Below are 24,332 nucleotides of genomic sequence, written 5' to 3' on the forward strand. Positions count from 1 at the left end.
AATATTCAGTAGATTTCATTATTTAAAAAACTTGTAAGTTTGATATCTCTCGTTATAAGTATTTTTTAAATAAATTCACAAATTACATCGTATATTTTGCCTCATGAGTGCAATTTTTTATGCGGCAAGAAATAACATAAAGTAAAGTAAAAAAATAGACATACGGAAATCTGTCAAAATCGCAAATTTTATTTTATCATAAATGTTTGTCGAGCTTATTAAATTCGTTAATTATTAGATAATTAAATTCAATAAAATTTTAATTCAAATTTTGCTTCGCGGATACATTGTGTAAGTTTAAATGAAGTGCAATCGATGTAGGATGAGGAAGTCTTTCATTGTTCGTTGTTAGATTTAATTTAATATTGCTATATTTATTTTATACATTGTATTGTTATTATTACATTTATTTATGTATTATTACTTTTATTTTATTCTATAAAATTTTTATATACATATTTAATATATTTGTAATATATATACATATCTATATATATATATATATATATATATATATGTCTAAATTTTGCAATTTTATTTGTTCACAAAGTTTTTATATCTTCATAGATTTAATATCTTTAATATTTTTACATATATTTACATATAGAATTATCTCTTGCATATTTATATTTTCAAATTTGCTTTGTCATGCAGTCTGTATATCCTTTATTGCAATTTTTGCAATTCTATTACACAATTCAATTATTGTATCAAATCCAAACGACATTTCAGTAAAAGTTCTCTATATTCGATGGAAAAATCCTACCATAATAATTTCTAATGTGGTCAGGCATCATTTATAATACGCAACAAACTAAGGACAAATTAAAGGTAAATCTTCATAAAACTAATAAACTATTCTAAAAAGCTTCAGTGTGAACTCTCGAAATTCGAGACAATTTTTTCACGATAGCGTCAGACATTATATTTTCGTGTCGAACAAAATAATCCCGTACTATCGCAAAATTTTTTTTCCTATTGCTTCCACATGCACACTCTCGATTAAAGATTAAAAACTGTGCAGGGCTATAAATATCGGTCTTAAAGTTTTCATACTGACACTTTTTGTAGGAATTTAAAAGACTCGTAAATTAACTAAAGTTCTTTACGTCACGGTTATAATCTTTAATCGATTAAGCGCTGCCAGTTTCTGCTATATTTTTAAAGCAAGTAAAATCCAATAATTTCTCGCTCGCGAAATAACGTCTCCTCCCGAAAAGTCTAGGCATCGTGTCCTTTCCCGTTCGTCGGAATGACGTCGCGCAAATATTTTCGACGAGAAGAGGCGAGAAGAGGCATTCTTCTAAACCGTCGCAATATACCGAGAATCGAGATATTTCCCAAAGGGCCGACGCGCGATGCCCTAATTTACGACGGGGTGTTTACGTCGAACCGCCCTGTATACGCAGAGCCGCATAACTCCCGCTACTTGGAAACGCTCGACAATGACATTAAGGGTCTTCCTAATACCGCATGGGTACCGCAGTAGCCGTGAAGATCTGACCGTAACCGCCGCGTAAACACGAGTTCAAGTTAATAACGTTGACGCTGCGTTACAACTGTGCAAACTGTATATGTCATAAAGATGGTCTGGAAACATTTCGCACTGCATTACGCCCGAAATGCAGCGTTATCCGATAACGAGATCACAGGCACATTTTAGCGATATTTAGATACGAAGACGCCAGTATTTCGGTGTTTACTCAACACATTGCATAAAACAAACTGCAGAAGAGTTACGTGGAATTATGCAAAAAAAATAGATTTTTAGACAAAGACAAACGATATGAAAGAGATACTTATACACGTCTATTATATTATATTTATTATACATATTTCTCTCAATAATAATTAATTCGACACCGTGTTTTCTCTTGTGTGTCTTCAGTTTAGTTTAGGGACGCGTCTAATATCAACTACTAGTGTCAATGTCGTACACTTTACTCAAGAACGACTCCTCTGGGTAATTCTCCTTCAGTCTGACTCTAAATAATGGAAGAAAAGTGGGATCTATGCAAAGCTAGATGTCTCGAGAGACTTTACTTTACCGTAACATTTTTACGCCGATCTCCGTTGTAACGGGGTTGAATAGAGTCTGAATACAGTTCTCAAATACGAAGGTCCTCGTGCGCCTGTATATCGAACATCTCCACTTACGGCACCGGGTGAACGTAGCCTACACAATAATGAACATAGAAACCACTTAACACGCGTGTCTAAGGGTCTCCTCGGTCGCGCCGGGACCTTTTCGTAGTTAGGTTTAATAAACTCTAAAATTCTCATGTTTGCGATCGTAAAAATCAATAACAAGGCAGAATTATGTATTTAATCTTCCATGCGCCCGCGCCGGCGAACCGCATCGAATTGCAAATAGCTCAGAAAATGAAGTACCGTGGTTCGATCGAGGCATCCTATACAAAACACTCGATAAAATTTTCACCGTTGCAAGGTCAACGCCTTCGATCGAGTAGTAACTTTTTTTCGAATAAAAAACCGATTTTAATACTCGTCTTTTGTGAGATCAATGGGAAGTAAAAGTGAAAGACGGACTTTAACAGCCACTCGAATAGCTAATCTCGGCTCGAAATCGTAATCAGGGTGGAAGCGTCGAGTTCCGTTCAAAGCGCGAAGCGAAACGTAATGACATCGCGGTGCGAGATTCGGGATTATTACGTTATTTATTTCACGGAGATACTTCGTGAATAATGCAACCTTCGAATTTGAAGGGAGAACTTGCTGACGATTCCCGGCACGGAACAGGTCAAAATCCTACAACGATAGCTTTGCTGTGAGTCAGCAGGGTCAGCGCGATTCTGAAGTGCGCAATGTCCCCCCCCCCCCCATCTCTCTCTCTTTCTCTCTTTCTCTTTCTCTCACTCTCTCCCGCAACGGAAACCGCAATTGCCGCGTTCTAAAATTCCAATCATGCCTGCATTCACACGACCCGATAAATTACGGTTGGGTCACGTCCCGCCCGACATTGGCAGAATTCAGGGCTGCTGACAACCTAAGCCAAGATATTCTTAACTCCTCGGAGCAACGAGTTTTTCTCGACGAAACTTTCATAAAATTTAGATAATGATGTTGCAAGATACATCGAAGGCATTAATAATATAGCTTTAAAAGCAAACGAATATTCTTTTCTACTCGTACATGCAAGTTCTGATTTTATATGATAATTATAAGTTAAGTTTACTTCCAGCGCCGACGTTAATATTACAAAAACACGTGTAATGTTACGAAGCATTAAAAATATTATACGTGAAAGAAAACTTTAAAATCCTATAGGCTTAACCCTACTATACTATTTTGTAATTTCTGTAATCCTTTCGTTTTCATTAAATGTTAAGATAAAGTAAAGTCACCCGGGAAACAATTGCTCTAATTTATCTCTCTCTAAATTCTGATACTAAGCCGCAAAGAGATACGGAGATGAGGTTTGCTAATCCAGAGATAAAGTTAATTAGCGCGAAAAAACAGTTATAATGAACGGTTATATCCATCTAATTAATAATACGGATTGTGCGCTTCTCTTCGAACAATGTAGAACTCAGAGAGAAATTTTCAACCAGATACAAAGATATGGCATGCACTGCACACAGCTAATTAAAATATTTAACGCACACGACAATAGACTGATAACAAATTATTCTTTCATTTCGTCATTTTAGGATATAAAGTAGGAAAATATCCTATTATACGTAAAACAAACAGAGGTTAACGGGCAAACTTCCATTTTAGCGAATGATTAAAGTTGCTCGAGCTTATGTCTCCACAAAACGTGAACGTCACGTGTTCACGTATACCTGCGAGCCATGGGAATATAGTCAGAGGACGAGAGAGAACTTTTACCATAATAGACTTAAACAGTTAACGTAGTTGGCTCTCACCCTCGGAGTGGACGTTTCGCGCAGCGGTATTACGCGCGCGTATGCCAACTAGGTAAGGGCATCGGTTCTAACTAATCGTATTTATTAAGGAATCGCGGCAGTTGTTACGGTAAGCTTTTTCGCGCTTATCGCCCTTCGACACGTTTCAAGTCTTATGGATCATTCCATACTCCTGAATGGATGCATGTCCCCGAGTAAATCTCGTCGGTTCGAGAGGGAAATCATGGCAAACACACGTGGAAACTTTCACTTTTCGCTCTTTTTTATTGGAAAAGTTACGAGATGAAACTCCAAAACCGAATCACGTATACGGAACGTTCCACTTCCGCCACATTATTATTTAACGCGTTAGTCAATATGAAGCTCCTTTAACTTCGGAAGGAAGAGTTGTTTCGAATTGATTACAAGAAGTGCGTGTAATTTTTAAATTGCGTACTTTTCTTACGAATTCATGGAAATACATTTTTTGCTCGACTAAATTTAATCGAGGACGTAAATGCAATTAAAATGACACATAATACGCGCGCGCAAAAACGTTTTTTTAATGAAAGAACCAAGATAAAATATTTATCGTAATATTATAGAAAGCATTTTGCAAATCTATCTTCTAAAATGTATGAGCGAATCATTTGTGTATCGCTGTTCTGTTTGCTCTGACATAATCGTTCGATCTCCAACACGGGGTCGGTATGAATAGCCGACGAAATTGGACAGGTGAGAAATGAACGTATCGGTTATGTCTCTGGTTTTCCTTTGGTAAGCACGTCTGTTGTAATCTTCAACGAATCCGACTTCAGTCAGACAAGCCTGGCTGCCATGCGAATTTTTCAGTAAAAACGAGAAGTGAAACTTTCAAATCTTCATTTGGTTAAATATCGAACACGAAGCGTTTTAAGTGCAATTGAAGATCTTTTTCGGAAGACTCGACAGCTGCAAAATTCTCAAGTTTCTAGAATTTTTAAGAAACTTGATTATAATTCGTTTTATTCTTATGAATATGCATCATTGAGAAATATAAGAACGCTGCACTGTTACGAGTAATTAATCATTACAGCACAACAGAAAAGTAATAGTAAAAAGTTAATTAATACCAAAATTTGTGGGAAACCCAATTCTAATAATTTTATAATTATTTAGTAAGGCTAATTTTTTATTGTTAAAATTAATCTCTTTTAGATTGGATGAAATCTATCAATACCATCGAAAGATTGTTGAGCTAATTTTTCGGAACTGCTTTCCGATGCAGACAGGTTAATCAAAATGATACACGTGATTTCATAATTAATTTAACAAAACATATTGTAGTATTGCTTGAATCATCAATTAACTAACATTATATTTAGAATAATTGTCGCGACGCCAATTCATTAATTCTAATAATAATGTGCATGTCCATTGAAGTCATTTTAATCATATTAGCAATATTAATGGCGATATACACCGATATTGTACCGATACTCGCTTGTACAATCCATTAAGTAATAATTGCAATATATAATATGCAATACATAAATGTGAAACGCTACGAAGCCACTCATTGCAGCTAATCTTTGCGTGTCATCGGGCTGTTTGCTTAAGTAACAATTTAAAGGGCGGCGAAGATATACCGCCGGCGTTTGCTCGTTACACAGTAACGAGCAATTGTCGAACCGTAAAAAAAACCAATTTAAGTGATTTCACAACGTTATGTTACCATGATTCGATTACGTGATTGCTGCCATGGCGCGAGCCATGCAAAAAATTACGCTCGTGTTGCATTCGACACTCGGGAACCGGTACTCCGGTACATCGTATACGGTGTTGTAATTAAAATGTCCCTAGTGATTAATGAGGCGATTACGTGCGCGACCAACTGTTCTTTCTTCCTCTCTCTTTCGCGTCGTCTCCCTCGCGTTTTCTTAACTCCCCCCTACTTTGGAGCTACTCTGAGTTCAAAAGACAGGTTCTTGAGATTAATGAAGTACTTTTCCTTAAAATATCCATTTGAGGGCGCACGGCGATATCGATAATTGTTTACAAGCAAGTTATTCCTTTTATTAATTAATTAATCTCAAATTGCAATTAGAGGCCCACGTGGAAGAGAAAAGAATTTTTTTCAGATATATAATCTACTATTTTGTTATAACAGTAATGAAGGCCGCCGTATAAGCTCGCTTTCATGCGCACACGTGTATCGTGCAGAAATGTGTTCATTAACTTACGGATAATATCGCCTTTCATGAAAGCATTTTTATCTCTTTTTACGCAGAAGAATAGATTTGAAAAAGAATGTTTTTTTTTTGCAAATTTACTTTAACCGATATACGTGCGCGTGTGAGTAGATAAGGAAAATAAAGTTCGCGTTTACGCATGAAATAAAACTCAAAATAATCGAGCTTGTATATTACTAACATGATATACTACACATTATTAACTTAATTAGTAAATTACAAATTTGAATATTATTATCTAATTGAATCTTGTTCAATAATTCAAACTTGCGTGAAATCGACAAGAGTTCGTAGGAAAAATTTGAAGAGATGCTGTTCTTAACGTACTCACATGCGGATATTAAATCCAAAATCGATGCACTCTACCTCGCGAAAATTCGCTAGGCGAAATGGTTCGGCTTAGTCATCAATTATTAGAATTCCGTCGAGACCTTCTTATACGGTAGTTTCCGAAGGGAGGATAAAATGGACAAAATCTGTTCTATCGATGCATCAATCTTGACCTGTTTAGGAATTATATTCTTGATACGGTTCTATCAGCGGAAGCAACATTATACGTATCCCGAAGAAAATGCCTTTCCCGGAGCAAAATATCGTTGATAAGCGTTACGGGATTATCAAGTAGATCTCGATCAAGATATACATATATTGTACGTAACCATCAAGCATATGACTAAAGGAATATAAGTATATATCATTTGCACAATCCGCTTATTCCTTGGATACTCGATAACGAGCTTCTACTCAAATCGATATAAGAATCAATTAAGTACATCACTACCGGTAAAAAATGTAACAGCTAACTTCGATTATTAATCAAGCTTTCTATGCAGCAAAAAATATCATACGACTTGCATACGAATTAATCACAAACTAATGATAATATGCCGTAAATCGTTCAACTTTTGAAACAAAACATCGGTCCGATATTCAATGGGACTTTATGATTCAAAATTTATATTAATGTGTATTTCCACTATCACCGTAAATTAAATTATAATAAAATTATTTCTATACTGTATTTTTTCCTATTCTATACTATATATTTTTAATATTGTAATTCTAGTATTTTTAATATGGTACTTGTAATTATTTTTATATTGTTTCAAAGAATAAAGAAAGAAAACGTATCAAGAGAGATGAAAGATGTTGGTTAGGGTTGAGGTTTGAGGGTTAAATAAATCAAAAGACCGAAACTGTGACGGTAGCTTTCGACGGCGCGTCAGTGCAGTTCACGAGGCAGACAAATAAAGGATTTGGCTTCGAAAATCTGTCGTCTCTGGCTGGGGCTCTGGCGGTTGATAAATCTGACGAGAAGCAATCACGTCACACACGCTGTTACGAGATGCGTCAAATGTTCGACGGGCGCAGCCATAAAACGGAAATTGTCGCTGGCACCCGTCACTACGGGATACGCAATTAGGAGGAATTTTACGTTCGCCAAGCGCCCTCGACTGGTCTTTTATCAATCGATTACTTGTCCAAACTATGGATCCCCGCTAAAAAAATTGGCTAAAAAATTGAAGCCCGAAAATCGACCTCGGCTAATTAAATATTATAACCGCTATCCTTTCCAAGAGGTCAACATTTATATTGGAAAAGAAATATAACGACAGGTAAAATAACTGTCTGACTTAATTTGCAGCTAATTTGCATTTTTAACCTGCAATTACGATGATGTCTATATAACGCGCGATATCGTAAAATATCGAAAAATTGCACCAACGGAAGTAATTTCGCGGTGCAGTGGTAACAGAGATTATAGAGTCATTAAATGTCTAAAGACTATTTCATAAATCTTAGCTTCGATAAGCATTTTATTACATTTTTAGGACATATTAGAAGTATTTAATTCGAGGACACCGCCAATGTTAAATTCAGAACCTTCTAAAAGGTCTCTTTGTATAACTTTGTTAGTTTATTTATATTGGAAACATTGAAAAGCTGTTTTATTATCGTGCTTTTAATGTCGCGAAGTTACAGCGATGCAATTCTCAACCACGTTATATGGCACCTTCAAGCTCAGGAATAAAGCCAACCGCATCAGCAGACCTGTAACTAACCTTACGCTCACGTCTGAAGGCGAGGGAGTGGAGAAACGTTTGTTCTTATCTGGCCAGCTGAGTAATTAGCTGCTGCAGCTTCGGTCTAGGAAACGGTTCATTATTTCTCGCAGAAACGGAAATTTCCGCGTCACGTAAGAAAGCGCATTTGGACACACCGGCGCGGATTACACTCATTTTCCATTTAGCCGGTATAAAGCCGACACATACTTATGACAGGTGACCACTTTGTCTCTCGAGCGGTGTCAAGCTAAATAAACGGAGTATGTAAATACATATATCTCTCCGTCCACGCCACTGTGTTTGCGCTCGTGATTGTACCTCGTTAAACGTTCACAGCAGCCTGGGCTGCAGAACGCTACATTGTAATTCAGTGTTAAAATTCACCATCGGTCTTCCCTCGACACGGTCTGAAAATTCTCCTTATTTAATTTTCACGAAATGTATTGTTTCTTTTAAAGGGAAACATCTGCTACGCGCGGTACAGAGATCTCTCGCCGAACATTGTCGTCAGAATTCATCGTTATCGCGCTTTTGTCGCGTTGTTAGAACTTCGTCCTATATTTTTAATTTTTTGATGCCATCATGAGCAACGAGGTGGCAATAAGTGATAATAAATAGCGACTCCTTTAGCACAATGTTTTAGTACATATCTTCGGAGCATCCGACGAAACATTAGATGAAAAGCATCCTCTCTCGTTATATAACAGAAAATAGCGCAGTGCGCTGTGGTGCAATAATTAATTCTCCGGTACTGTCGCTTTGCCGAGAATAGTGCCTCGTTTCATTTTAAGCTGTCCTCGACCCGACGTACGTATACTTATCTCTACAAAATGTTTCAAGATAAACAGACGAAATTGCGATGACGATGTTTCTTAGCCGTTTTTCTTTCTCTTTTCCTTTTCAACGCGAAAATATTGACACGCCAATTATATTTTAATATACAGCAGTTAAAAACAAAAACTGTTTCTGCATAAATTATACTCAATATGGCAAATAGAATAACATTCTTCAGTTAATCTCAAACGAATTTTATTCTAACAGAATTTGATCTTTATATCTAAATATATCTATAAACACTATATTTTTACTATAATTATTAAAAGGATAATTTTTAATTAAAAAAGCATAAAGTCTGTGGAAAAGCAAAAAATATTACTTAAGCTGTTTTCCGCGGTCACGTTGGCGTGTTTGGCTAACGATCAGATGTTTTGCAACGTTTTTTCCTCGTTCAAGTACCTTTCGTACATATAAGCAAATATTCAGGTATTTCCATTTACGTGTTTCATCCAGTGGAGAACCGTCGACGAAGATGTAAATGCGTTGCAAGCTAGTGCCGTTACGAAACAGGAGAGTAATTTTGAAACAAATCATACTCATGTTGGCTTCCGCGGCGTGTACGACGACGACGACGCAACGCCGCGATCGATACGCTGGAGTGGGTAAACCGAAGAAGATACGAATACACATCAACGAGAAAGACAGCGTTTTGCACTCGCGGGTCGCGTGTCGCCGTTTACGACGCACAGTTAAAATTTGCCTCGACGAATAAGAAATGTCTTATCCATTTGTACAAAAATATTTTATGAAAATCTCCCGTCTATATTTTGAGATTATTCCGCTCGAATAGAATAATATCTGGAAGCCAGATTGAAAGACTTGAAGAAAATACGCGCGTATTTATATTAAAAATTGTGAAAAGGGAGAACAAAAAGATAAGATAAAATGTGGTAAGGCTATTACAGGTCTGCTTTTCCGATTTCTATCATCTTTAAGTTCCGTTGTTAATTCAATAATTAAAAATTACTTTATCGCTAACGAGATTTAATTGAACTAACGGTAATTGAAATTCGCTGTCTTCGTGATATGCATAATTAACGTTAACTTTTTAGTAGAATTATTGGCGAAGGAATCCTCAAATTAGAATTCTGTCGAATTGATTTCCGTTCTTAAAGCACAAGAAACGTAAAATACGACCTAGCTCTTTTACGAAGTTGTAATGCACTCGGCGCGAGAATCACGTACGTAACATGCGCAACCTTTTAATTTGCTAAAATGCTTACAGGCCGCGCAACAATCTGGGACCAAAATTTGTGAGGTAAATTGTCCGTGTTAATTCACGAAGTTCACGCGACCCAATTCAACGAGCGCATTTTCTACCAAGTGTCGTTCTCCATCAGAAGATCGTCGACATATGGAAGTGGTTTAGAGAGCGTCCCTAGCCGCATACGGATTTTTACGACTAACTGTCGACGTCGGCGCAATTTTACTCGCAATCGGCGGTTAATGGAAAGCGAAAATATTTTATCCCGGTAATTGCATTTATCGCCGTGAGCAACGTGTCGCATCAGCTCTGTCCAATTTTTTGGAAATGATGCAAATCGAGTAGTAAATGTACCAATGCCGGGACACTTAAGACCTATAATATCTGGACACCTTTATCATTTTAGTTTTTAAATAAATATAACGGGAATTAAAATCAAAGATAAAAATATAATACAAGAAAAATACTTTTATCTTTTTGATTTTAATTCGCGTTATAACTTACTTAAAAACTAAAATGATAAAAATGTCCAGACATAGGTACGTGTCCAGGCATTGGTACATTTACCTTACCCGTAATACGTGCTCTAATGCATGTTGTATACCTACATGGAAAATGTATATCGAACGCTCGACTATACGAATAAACATGTCAAATATCAAGGAATACGATCGGGCGATTTAAATGTAACATATATATATATATATATATATATGCTCCGATAATTCTTTTATTGTGTTTTATATTTAGCTTTGGTATTAATTAAAAATAATGGATATAGCATTATGCGTGTATAGGACATGCTCACCAAAAAGTATTACACTTTATTTTAGAAAATAAATCCGATTAATATCTGATGACTATTCGTGCTACGATATAGGCCGTAAGTAGCTATAAAGAAATGTGAGAGAATTTACGACAATAAAAATGACTATATAAAATAAGTATGCGTGTTTCCATGAAAACTATGAAGAATATAGGGATGAGTAAGTGGCTGTTAATAAAAGAACAGGTCCCGCTACGTAACTGCATGTGAGAGGAATATAAGCGATTTCAACAAACGGAAATACAGACTCGGCTATATAGGGTAGTATTTGAGACGATTCGAAGGATCACTTCAGCTCGCTCGGCTTTCTTTTTTCTCAAGTGTAAAGAACACCGTTGTTCCTGACCGACGTTGCAGAATCGCCCGTGACGCTTTTAAGCCACGATGAGTCTCGTACGCCCGAGACTTAGCGGACACGCGAAAAACAATGACAAAAGCGCCGTCTCCGTTGCTAGGAGGGGCACGCTCACGATAGTCACGATGTATCGGGGAATTTGCATCCTACTAAGGATACGACGCTTTTGCGCATACGAAGTATGTAAATGCCCGTCTGCGTCCTACAAGAAGATGCAAATAATAGCGGCGCGCTTCGTATCTAGTAGGCCTGTTACGAACCTACACCCTGTAACGAGCAAAGGGGGATACGATGGGGGGTTTGCGACAACCCTCCCCGCAAGCAATTTATTATTCCCCCGGTAGCGCACACCCCTCTCCGTTCGCGGAGAGCGCTTGCCTGATATGTCGGGATTTTTCAGAGTGAAAGAACTTAATTTCGCAGCTGTCACGCGTGCGTTCAGTAATTCACTTTTTCCCCTTTAATTCGTGTTTAACTGCTCGATCGAGGACGGAACCCGAATGGCTGATTATGTCGAAAGAACAATCGAAGAGAAAATTAAAAAAAAAAAATCAATCACAGGCAATATTTATTGTTGAATATTTCTCGAGGAAAAGTAATCAATCTTTAACTTTTTGTGAATTTAAATCTATCACTGTTACACACAGATCTCGTTTAAATCAATTTAAATTTTCTTCTATCCTTATGTTAATATTTATGGATGAAATTTGCAACACATTGTATAATTTCTTATAATCTTCTAATAAACCGAAAGAGCCTCTCTTTCTAATAATCGCTAATTTTCTGATAAATTATCCCAATCACGAGAAATAATTCTTACTCCTTAATTTCACAAAATGTACAGTCATGTTCTTGAGAAAGTATTGTATTCATGTATAATTCCGCCCAATTCTTTGCGTGGACTTATGCAGCGGCGATATAAAATTCGTTTTAATTAATAAAGTTCGCAATCCCATGCACATACAGCTGCCCGAAGTTACGTGTTTCACCGTGGAAAAGGAAAAAAACAGAACGCATCTATAGAGCTGCTCGGGTAACGAATTAAATCCGCAACGTCGAAGAGAGAATAGTAATGTCGTTGATAAAAATCTTATACTTTTTATTATCTAACGCAAGTCGATTTTTTATATTGAGAAATGAGAGCGTATGGCGCTCTACGAAATAAAAATAAATATACAAAAATAAAAATAATTTCGCGATTCCTGAAAAGATATGCGTGTGATATCAAAACGGGCAAAAAACGACAGGAAAACGGGTTGCGTTTACGAAACTGTCGCAAAAAGCTGACTCAAGAACGCTCATTAATTTCGCACTATCATAAATCATGATTGCTTAATGTGATATTAACGCAGGTCCTTTTTCACACACAATAAAGCCTCGTTCGATCGCGCGTCTTCTTTTTCACTCGGCCATTAAACGCCCTAGTTGTACAGAGATGTTCGCGTGCCATGCACAGTTGCCGCAACAAAGCCTCCGGTCTTCGTTTAGTCCAGATCCCGATCCGAAATAAAAGGTACGAGATTTATGGTTTGTGAACAAAAACAACACGCGTATTACCGCGTCGATCTTCTCGCATGACGCACACACATCGAGAGCACTCTGCGAATGTTATATCGCGAATTTATAACCAAAACCCAAATTCACAACCCGATTTTTTATTAGTTACTTCAAACTGGCTGCTTATTATTATATAAGACATGAACGTTTATGTCAAAACACAATTGTCATACTTATTAATAATTTTTTTCTTTAATGAGAAACATAAAATCTAATCATATGGCATAGAACGCAATTTATTAAAGTAATATGCGTATATAATGTGCGCTCTCGTGCATTTTTTCACAAGCAAAGATTTTCGGAGTGTTTTTTTGCGCTTCCTTTTCGGTATCGTGCGAGAGACCAGCAAATGAAAAGTGCTTAGACTCGGAAGGAGTTCGACTTTTCAACAAGTGAATTGAATTTAGTGAATTGAAATAAGAACAACCAACGAACAATTCTCAACGGAATAGAAGCGCCAAGTCGATAGAACGGAAACACGAGACGCGTCTGCGAGAAACTTTATAGAAATGGACGAACGGAGATCAAACAGACAACCGAATGCTATCTCGTTGCGAGGCTAACTGTAATTTACATGCAGTTTTCTACTCGTTTCGATTTTACCATGCTATTTACAAACTTTTTCACAGAGTCATACGTAAATTTACCAGCCGTTCCAGATCGGAGTTACCCTAAAAGTGACAAAATAACTAGCTATAAATAAATTTATTAGAGATTGTGTCATTTAATAGCAAGCCTAAGCTGGTATTTTAAACTATTTCTCTTATTGTAAGAAATATTTTCTCTTTATAATACAGCTTAATCTAAATATTAGCAGAGAAAGATGGCAATGTTGAAAATGTCGGGCTTTTCAAGACTATTTTCAAGAAGCGATCCTGAAAAGAGGAATCTCTCCGCACCATTTTAGAAACAAATGTAAATGCATATTTTAGAACTGTCAGCGCGACTTCTTCCGCCCAGGAAAAACAAATAGCGAGCATCTCTAAGTATTCGAAAAGATCGAGTTCCTTCCATTGTCCACAGAAGGATGAAGGAAAGTCGATAGCCGAGAGTGTCCGAACGAGGATACCAGGTTCTTAATGAGAGAGTTCTGACCGAGTAAAACCCATCAAGAAAAGGAGTCTCCCTTCCGAGAGTCTGGAGACACGTGCGAAATTAAGAAAGACGGGGGATTGATAGTTCTGTTTTTGTGCCAAAGTCTTATAACCCTAAGCATTTATCGGTTCCGTGATACGCATACGCGCACAAACGCTATTCGTATCCGTATCGAAAAGTCACGTGCGATTAAAGAAAATATCAGAAAAAAACAAGATTCTACCACTCGGGTGATAAGAAAGTTCAGAGTTTTCTGTACAGTAGCGTCGAATAAAAATAGAGCGGAAGGAACGAAGGAACGAATTGCGATATCGACATTAATATAATTCTGTGACTAATTTTTTCAGGTTTATTATTATCTAATAGTTTTAACATCTTTTATATTACAATTTAATGTTTTCTTCCACATTTATCTCACTGCCGCAATGACCCTAATAAATTTGATCACACAATTCACGATATGATTTTAAGAAAATAATTATCCTATAAAATCAGAAAATTTTTTATTTGTTTCTTTTTAATTGCAACAAATAGCGAAACTTAGGTTGAACCGTGCATCAAGTTCTAGATTATATTATACATTTAATTTCAGATGTATGTAATGCAAACTTTGATATAAGTGAAGAATAACAATTCATTATTTTCCGTGCAGGATATACCAAACTATCAACTTCATTGTTTATCCACGAATTTTGTATTAACTTCAGATCAATTTTTCTCGAATAAGATTATCGAGAAACCAGTAATTTTTTTATTATATAAGTGACCAAAAAAATAAGTTTTTTTGAAAACTAAGCTTTAAAAATGTCAACAAATAGTAAGAATTTATTATTTGGTTTTAAATAGATTATATATTTATAAATTACAAATTAGTAATTTGAGAATTGTTATCGAGATATTTAATATGGAAAACTTACAAAGAACAAATTTCTTGAGCATTTTTGTTAAAGGAAAATTTAATTCTCAATTAAACTTACAATCAGATATAAAATGTGTAACTCGCTAAGTCTTTTTGAGACATCTTTATAATCTATCTAATAATAAAATTAAATCTTATTAAAAATGGAAATGAAGAATTGTGTCGAAGTTAGTCATGTTGTATATCAAAACGTACAGATTAAAAATCTTTTCAAAATGATATCTAAGGTATCAAGAAACGTTAACCTGGTCTCGAGATACTCGATACTGTATGGAGCGTCTACCGATTAAAAATTAAATGCTTCGTCGTCGCAAAGCCAATGCTTGTGCAGCTGACATGCATGCGGGACGTTGCAGGGACGTGGACTCGCATGTAACCACGTGTTCCACCTAAACGATTTAATTCAATACACCTGTCCCCGAACAACTCAGTTTCGTAACTGCAAACGGCATTTCTCTTTGACACTTTTCACCAGCGTACACGTTATTTACAACTAGTTTTTTGACTCTGGAACGCCACGTATTCGACTTACTAACAGAAATGCCATTTCGATAACGCAAATAAAAGTCCTATAAAATAAAACGCGCAGGTTTCACATGCCAATAAAGTCTAAAATAATGTAAAACAGTAACAATAATAAGAATCATAATGTGATATATCGTTTCTTAAGTCTTTAATCCGAGTATCATACTCGGACATTGGCCAAAAGAGATACTGGGGGATCAATCGCGACCCAGCATCCCTTTCGTTTCCCCACATTTGGGGAAAACACGCATATAAGAGAGAAGGCTCATGAAAAAAGCAGCTCGCGCGTCTCTTCGCATTAGGGCGGGTGTGAGCAAAGGGGGTGGTTAGAGAAAAACGATAGACGATCGAGAGTAGTGAGAAAAGGAAAGTCGACTATATTGCGCGGCCACAGAGAGACAGTATGCCGTAGTCAAGAGAGAAATACGATTGGTGGGGATATTGATCTTCCTTGGGAGTTGCCATGTGCAACGTCGTGGCGGTCCTACGCTCGAGCGACTTCGCGATTCTTCTTTCGAGACAGCAACGCGTCGCGACGCCGCCGCCACCTAGCCTAGTTTTCCCCCCTTTATTCTTCGTCGTTTCCCATCATCAGCCGACTTCGAGAGGGTGCCGCCTTTCTTTACACTTCCCAGGAAATTCCTCAACTCGCTCGGTCACTCCTGATACGAGCCATTGCTCTCGCTTCACCCCTTTTCCCGATCCTCCCTCCAGCGCCACAGGTACCATTTGACACGCACTTAAGAGAAAAAAAATAACGGCTCCTGTCCCCGGAGACTGATAATCTACGCGCTCGATATTTCCTCCGCGTGAAAGAACGTCGCAGTCAAGAATATATAATTCCTTCATGTACAGAAAGAGAGAGAGAGAGAACGGATCGTTATTAATGGTACGACGGAGAAAAAGACGTAATTTTACGTGAAAAAAATAACGCCGAGAAAATGGAATAAGATCTTTCTTGCTCGTCTCGATTTCCACGCCTCTTTGATCCGCGCGGAGACTCGTTGCTACATAATGTAGACCTTTATTAATGATTCCCTAGTCACACGGTGACACTACGAAAACAACGAACACATTGATAGAACGGTAGAATCAAATTTTGCAAGAGTCGGTATGCTGTTCCTAAGTACTCGGCTCGCTGATACAGAAAGCCCTATCTGTCATGCCTTATATAAGGTAAATATGTAATGATTATCATCCTGCTTCAACGAGCAAGTGGAGATAATCCATGTAGCTATCTCACAGCTTATCCTTCACTCGTGTAACTAGTGAAGCAGAGGGATCAAGATTCAGATAGATAATTACTAACTAAATAATTACCAAACGAGAATATCATCCAAGCTGTTAGTCCAAAGGGTGTTAGTGCAAAATTTATATATAGATAGTCTCAATATCGAAACTTTTAAATTTTGTTTGGTTTACACACATACATAGTCCAATATCGATGCTTTTCAATTTTGCAACTCCAAAATACGACATATATCAACAACAGGCTGCAGTATAAACGAAGAAAGTTTTTATTTCGTGCTCGTTGTAAACATGCCTTCATACGTGTCAAAGGTAAAATACGAAATTAATGAAAGCGTTCGCGCAAACAACATTACGACTCGCAAAAATCAAATTCTGTCAGAGATACAAAATTCTTATTTCGTTTTTAACCGTGTTTAATTCTATTATTGCCTCTTACATACAAAATGTCTCGAGACAAGTCACGCGGGCTAAAATCAGACCAAACTATCGTGTTTGTTCTACCCAAGTTAATATTTTTCGGTGGGAAATGCTAACTTTCATACAATTATTCGTTTTGGCGTTCTATCGCTCAATATCAGGCTACTCGAGCATGGATCCGCTGGTATCCCGCGCCGTGAGGCATCGAGCACCCGAAATGGGAATCCTACTCCGCGCGAGTTCTGACAGAGTGTTTGGCATAGCAAGCTAATCGGAGTCCCTTTTCCTACCCCCGTCCCGATCATGTCATTTCCAGTTGTCGGCCAACCGAGGTTCCCTCTTTGTGCGAAAGTCTTGCTGGCACACTCGCAGACCGCTCCATTAACGATATAGTAACATCAAATCTAGGCGTAAGCACTTTTTTCTGTAACGGGGTTGACGTCCTTCGATTTATCGTAGACAGCTGTCATGTGACCGGCTCACTTTTTACAGCTTTTTATATCTGGTACTATTATATACGTACATTATATTACATACATATTTTTTAACAACACTTTATGATTTATATTTTCATTCACACGTAAAGGAGCACGGAAAGGAAAAATACCTTTTTCCGTGTGACGCGTGATAAAATACCATATCTAAAATGTATGTTATTTTGCTAGGATGATATTGTATTCTCTTGGATTAAAGCAAGGTGTAAGTATGCACATTGCGCAACGAGCAAACCGCGCGTGTCCGCGCAAACAAACACGCCTCCTGTCGCATTACACATCGACATAGCTGTTACGCTTGTTTGTTGATTTCCGTAGGACAACATTACCCGCTTTCTCTCCCCAGGCAGTTTTATGCGACAACTGTTTCCAACAAGATAAGTAAACCCCTCCAGAATGACAATTTTTGCGGGAAATATGTCTGGTTGGATTGCTCGTTACAAAATCGCATGGTATGCACTGTTTGCTACAATCCCAGTAAAAAGATTGTTTTCTTCGAATATATCTTGCAAAGCGATCGAAATTTCTTATTTTAGCTCTGCAGAGGCTAAATAATTTATAACGATATTACCGGTGCGAGAAAAACCACAGTTTCTTCCACAGAGTTTCTCGTATCGAAGACTTCGTATCATTATATACCTATGTATCTTTATGTGAAACAAATATTTCTCCATTTTATTCCATTATTCCGATAACCCTACTAGAAAAATCCTAATTTTCGGATTTATGTGCATTTTCAATGGCTCGATTTTGCCGCGCGATTATGCAACTGAATCGCTAATACGGGAGAATTTCAACAAACTGCGCGACGATCTTATTATAAACTGGCCGTGCATTTTCAAAGAAGGCGCGTATTCGTTGCGCGTAAGTTGCAGCGTAAAATACAGCGAGGAAGTTGAAATAGGAAAAGTAACATGTCGCAGCGGGGTAAGAATTCCGACAAGATCCCCGGAGACGTGTTATCGTGCTCGGAAACGACACTTGGATACAAGTCCCAACGGCACGCGACCCAATAAATGCGTCGCCACGGAGCGCACCGCGATGCGACACCGCGGTATTAAGAAATTTTCGCGATAGCTCGCTCTTCGTATGTACACAGGCTTATTCCGGTAGAACTCAAACAAGCGTAAAGCGCGATATTGTACCCATAGGACGTCCGACAACTTTCGTCCATCCCGACGGCATTCGGTGTTTGTCGTGTGCAATAAATAATATTGGTCAACGAAGCAAAAATTTGCTCTCGAACAAAGGGCTGGGAGATAGCAACGCGCTGTTTACAAAGGATACAATAGATACATCGTGTATCTATCGCGTCGAGAAGTACACACAAATATTCGAGAATAAAAATATTTCGCAGCAATAGTTTTCGTTTTCGATACTATAGAGGTCTACGCAGAGAGAAGTCATGTGAAAATAGGTGACGTTATTGTTGACGGTAAAAATGTGTTATTATTTAGCATAATATATGCGACATTATGTTAACATTCACAAAAGAGCAAAATCTGTTCGACTATCGCGGAAGAGTGCAAGATCATGTATGAATTATCGTATTGTAGCCCAGAAAAAATGTTACGTAAAAGCTACGCAACAATTTCATTAATACGCACCGTAGAATCTCGAAATTTTTAAATTCCAGAAACGAGAATTCCTTGTAATATCGGCTTTTAACACAGTCCTTCTCGAAGAAGGAAAATCCCCTCGAGATTCAGCAAAAAAAAAAGCACGACGCGAAATAATAACCTCGCGACCTGACAATTAAACGTCGCGCCGATGTAAAATAAGAAATAATTCGTGGAAATAACGTGCAATTGACCGTCCTCGAGCGAATCGATTAGCCGAGGTTTGTCCGATATCCGGCGAAATTGGTCTGGCGAGTGACAGAATCGTGCTAAACGCGCGACAAGCTCTTTAATTAAAACGTCCACATGAAATGTTATATTCGCACTCAAGTGTAATAAAATGTTGCTCCGGATGGAAAATTTCTAACATATTTCAATTAACCGATCGACACGTTTTAAAAAAATATATCTACGTTGCATGTTTCCTATATCGTTAATTTTCAATGTCGATCCGTTACTCGATGTATCTGAAATTCTCAACAACTCGATTCATTTTGAGTTTATTCCATAAATAATGCAAACTTATTTGCCGCACAATGGCCACGGATTGCATTGGTTTCCCGAAAAGTGTAGAAAATATCGTGCATTCCTATAGTACGCGTCCGTTACGTAACGTATATTCGTCATACTTTTACAAACTTCACGGAAGATGAAAGACGCATTTTGCACGATATACACCCTCGGGGCGAGCTAATATGTTCTCGTCATTCTCGACATGCGCTTACATATAACATTCTTTATATATAATTTGTCAAAATTAAAGTTTACTCAGATATTATTGCGGTAAATGATAAATCATAGAGTGATCAAGTGTAACAATTACGAAATCAATTGGGTTTAAAATCGATATAATTTTTAGATCAATTCTTAACGGTTAGGTATGGAAAAGTCCCTAAGAAGAAGGAAAACAAATCCATCAATAACACTTTATTTTCCTGAAATCCTAAGCCATAACTTTGTATTATCACGTAAAGATCTAACTTATATGTATACCGTCGAAAGTATACCGATCTCAATCCTTTGGAATTAGTTATGCATCAACACTGCCATTGTGTCGATAGTTGGATTGAGATAGGTAATCTAACTCTAAAGTAAACTGAACTCTGAATTAGCGCGATCGTCGTCCGGATTACGGCCCTACTCGTAAAATGTAGATGGGGAAAGAAATTTAACTAATCGCCGCGATTGGTACTTCACCCTAAAAGGGTAAAACCACATCAACAGCCTTAACTTTGAATTGACAAGTTAAATCGGGGATGACGACTTGCTATCTACTTTAAGATGACAGCCTCACTTGCGATACAGGACTTTAAAATACACTGCCAGATTTTTACAGCGTCTTGAAAAAAGTTCATAGACGCAAAAAGACACCCTGTGTACAAACGCTTTGGACAAAGAGTTCTAAGAAAATTACTATGCGTTACGATTTAAAATAATAACGTATCTTGTGCTTAATTCTGTGTACTGTTTCCCATCCCAGGAAAGGCGAATTTCATATGGTGCAATATAATCGTGGAGCTCTTTTCAAACGAGCGAGTATACCGCATCGGACGTAACGCTTCGAGTTGCGCGCTTGTTCTGGCTGGTATATACCTACGTATACATATACGCGTAATTAAAGTGGCATCGTTCGTGTCACGCGACGTATAACGCGAACCGCTTGTCCCGATTCTCTCGAAGCGTTCGTCCCGCAGGGGCACTTTGTGCGCGAACGTTCGAAGGGCAATCAGCGGTAATTGGGGTGCGCTGCGCGCGAACCGCGCGTGACATCTTTATTTCTGGAGAGTGGTACATTAACGAGAAGGTTAAAGAGTGCGCGGCACGAGAGAGAAAGAGAGAGAGAGAATGCACGGCACGGGAAGCTCCCGGTGTGTGCGGCTTGCGGCATTAATTTACCCAGTATTCGCTTCCCATTGAGCGAGATGTGTCCCGTGTTCGCGTACACTCGCCGATATACATCCGTTTCCAATCTAATCAACCGCACATCCAGATGTAACGCGCTATCGATTATCAGCGTCCATCCATGGCAGGCACAATGTCCGGATTTCTTTATCGGGTTACCGCGGCCACGTGTATTTCTGCTCGGCTATACCTACGACCAGATCGCGGACTCTGTTTATGCAAATTTATGCTCCGATTGGAAACGAGGTAGAGAAACAAGACCGAAAAGACCGATAGATGGTTTTGCAACGTTTTTTTCAAATATATATTTTTTGCCCTCTTATTGTTAGATTAGCAAATTTCACGCTACGAAGAGCCGCAATAGAGTCTCGTTTGTCGATTTTCGATTTCTAGAGGCTAACGCGCATTTCACATATCACACGCTTTTCTATACTCGATCGTATTTATGCAACCGTATTTTGACGTGCTTGAACATCGGCAAGTAACGGCAAGTAGCACGTGCTATCTTAATGAGGCATCAAGACGCATTAGCGCAATATATCAAAATGTCACCGTCTTCTTAAGAATAAGATGAAAGGTTCTTTGTTACCGCGGAGCAGACTCGAGCTCACTAAAGCTTTTTTCTCCGTCATATAAATTGATCTTTAATTACGGAAACTGTGTGTATTAATTGCAAAGTGTAATTATAACTCCCATTCCATTAACAAGATAATAAGTGAATGATATTTTATTTGAGAATTTTCATTGTCGAAAATACTGATTCTTACCTCTCTATGATTTTCTAACAGAAAGTATAAATGTAAGAGATGAAATAAAAGAAGTTACGTGGATCGATTAAAGTTTCGAATTCTACAATTATTTATCTCTCCTTTACGTTACACAATAATGTGTAAAATTTTTTTAATTCGAAAATTTTTAGTACAAAGTTAAACCGATCAAAGTTAATGTATCGGAGTTCTTCTTATTCCGGGGTAAATCGAAAAGTGTATTTTTGGCACACTTTTTGTAGCGGAAGAGAAACATCGAAGTTTCAATGATACTGTATCGAAAGAGGGTATCGAGAAAGTTACGTGGATTATCATTATTGCTTTAACTTTCGATTGTCTGGAAATGTTTCAATCGAAGTAAAAAGAAGGTAGACAATAAGACTGTGACAGGGGTTGTTTTTGCACTCTGGTTGTATATCCATAATAATCTCACTAATAATGCCGTTGAAATTATTGAAACATTTCAAACGTATATAAGCGAATTGCGTTTTACACGATTCAAGTGAAATTAAGGGTTAATATATATTTAAGCTCGCTCAGAAATGTTAATTAACCTAGGTGTATACGCTTAACACAACAGCTTCCTATTCGAAATATTGCACCGTGACATTACGAGACATGTTCCTCTACACGCGTCGAACCGCACGACAGCAAACATTCCAGGGATACAAATTAGTTGCAGACATACTGGCAGTGCGATAAATTATAGCAATCTTGTGTATACATATATAAGTTGTGTAACGCAACGAAAGGACGCCACACAGCCTCGGATCGAGAATATAAAGAAAAATTTCAATCTCAAAAGAGTTCCAGGAAAAAGGCATACGTACGGAGAAATATTTCTTTAATAACGAAATAGCGCGCTGTGAATCTGAATGCTAAAACATGTGATACCCGGAGAACGGACGACTCCTTGTATACTTACCGAGACACAGTACATATTTTACTACGCTATTTCTAAATAGATCAAGACGAGAATCGAAACAGGGAATCTCTACATCAGACAGTACCATAGAATAGGGAAATCAAGCAAATAGGACGACGAAAAATGAGCAAATCTCCATAAGAGCCGTACAAAATGTTAAAACGATGACACACTCTTAGGATACTCGGAAATTTCTACGCAATTTCTACGCAAGTTTCAGGCCCACATTAAGGCGATCTGTAATTCTCAGAACAAGAGAGAATATGTCGTCGCGAAATTGCAGATCGTTTAAAATGAGCCTTGCAGATAGTGAGAGAAGAAAGTGAAATAATTGCTGATAGATAGAGTAGATAGATAGACTGCTGGGAATAGGCGCGTTCGTGCGATAATATCAAGGTATCAGACAGTAGAGTAAAAGCAATCGAATAGATATGTACTTTTACCAGGCACAATATAATTTTTCCTCAAAAAAATACTGATGATGACACTTACGGGAAGCGAGATACGAACCACCGGCTGTCTTTTCGACATTTTCTACTGCGCCGTTTTTTCGACCGCGCGTTCTCACCCCTACGTTGCGACATTCAGAGCTGCGTTCACATAGAAGAAACAATATGAATTTATACCACGCAATTGGACAACGTCGTAAAGTGGACGGTACTATATGCAGAGATGAGTCAACTTAAGAGAAATTTTGAAGAGGATCGATTATGCAAGCACTCGACCTGACGACATTCTGGATTTTGAGGAGATTGAGACAACGTTCAGTATTGAGACAAAATATGTTATCTAAGAATAAAAGTAAGATATTTAGTGTAAGAATGCGCGTTATTCAAGTTCATACATGTTCATGTTCTTTTATAAATAATATCAATTTTTCATTATTTTATCTGTTGAAAGCACGCTTTGTGTTTTAGACATTTATATCTATCTTATCTTTTCTTACATTTATCATTTATTACAGGATAAATATTTCTTAGTGTTACACTATATTATTAAAAAGTGTTACAAGTATAAAAATATAGCATAAAAAGCTATTATTCTTCTCTCTGTATAAATGTATACATAAATTAAATTTTGTTAATTATGTTAGCATTTTAAGATAAAGCAAAGATATCATATAATTCTTATACTTTAAAAGGATGCATTTGAATTGTTGATTAAACCTCTATTATTTTTCGTAGCTTATTAAACTTTAAGTTTAATTGACTCAAAACTACTTGGTACGTTTTTAGTTAACTCATTTTTACATAATACTGTCCAAATAAAATACATCCTTTAATTAAAACTGATAGTCATTGATTAATTTCTGACTAGCAATTAAATTCAATCATCTGTTGAATCAAAATATTCCGTTGCTCTAACAACAATTAGTACTAATTGAAACTGAACTGCTGGTTAAATTAGCTCACGAAATTTCAGCAATTAACCAGAGATTAAATCTACCATAATGTAATACATCTAACGTTTCAC

At 37.4% G+C, this 24,332-nt stretch overlaps 1 protein-coding gene across 7 annotated transcripts in view; it reads right to left on the minus strand.

Moving 5' to 3' along the window:
- Window positions 1-24,332, minus strand: part of LOC139773534 (uncharacterized) — a 129,833-nt gene that overhangs the window by 95,345 nt on the left and 10,156 nt on the right. Inside the window, exon 2 of one of the 7 annotated variants that reach the window (XM_071708035.1) lies at window positions 23,352-23,449. The exons of the other annotated variants lie outside the window; for them this stretch is intronic. Coding sequence (XP_071564136.1) covers window positions 23,352-23,390 — 39 coding nt within the window. The 5' untranslated portion in view covers window positions 23,391-23,449. The remainder of the gene's footprint in view (window positions 1-23,351; window positions 23,450-24,332) is intronic. 7 annotated transcript variants of the gene reach the window in all.

The sequence above is a fragment of the Temnothorax nylanderi genome, unplaced genomic scaffold, assembly GCF_030848795.1.
Source record: "Temnothorax nylanderi isolate EJ_2023f unplaced genomic scaffold, tnyl_v1.0 TNYL_tig0063_pilon, whole genome shotgun sequence".
NCBI lineage: Eukaryota > Metazoa > Arthropoda > Insecta > Hymenoptera > Formicidae > Temnothorax > Temnothorax nylanderi.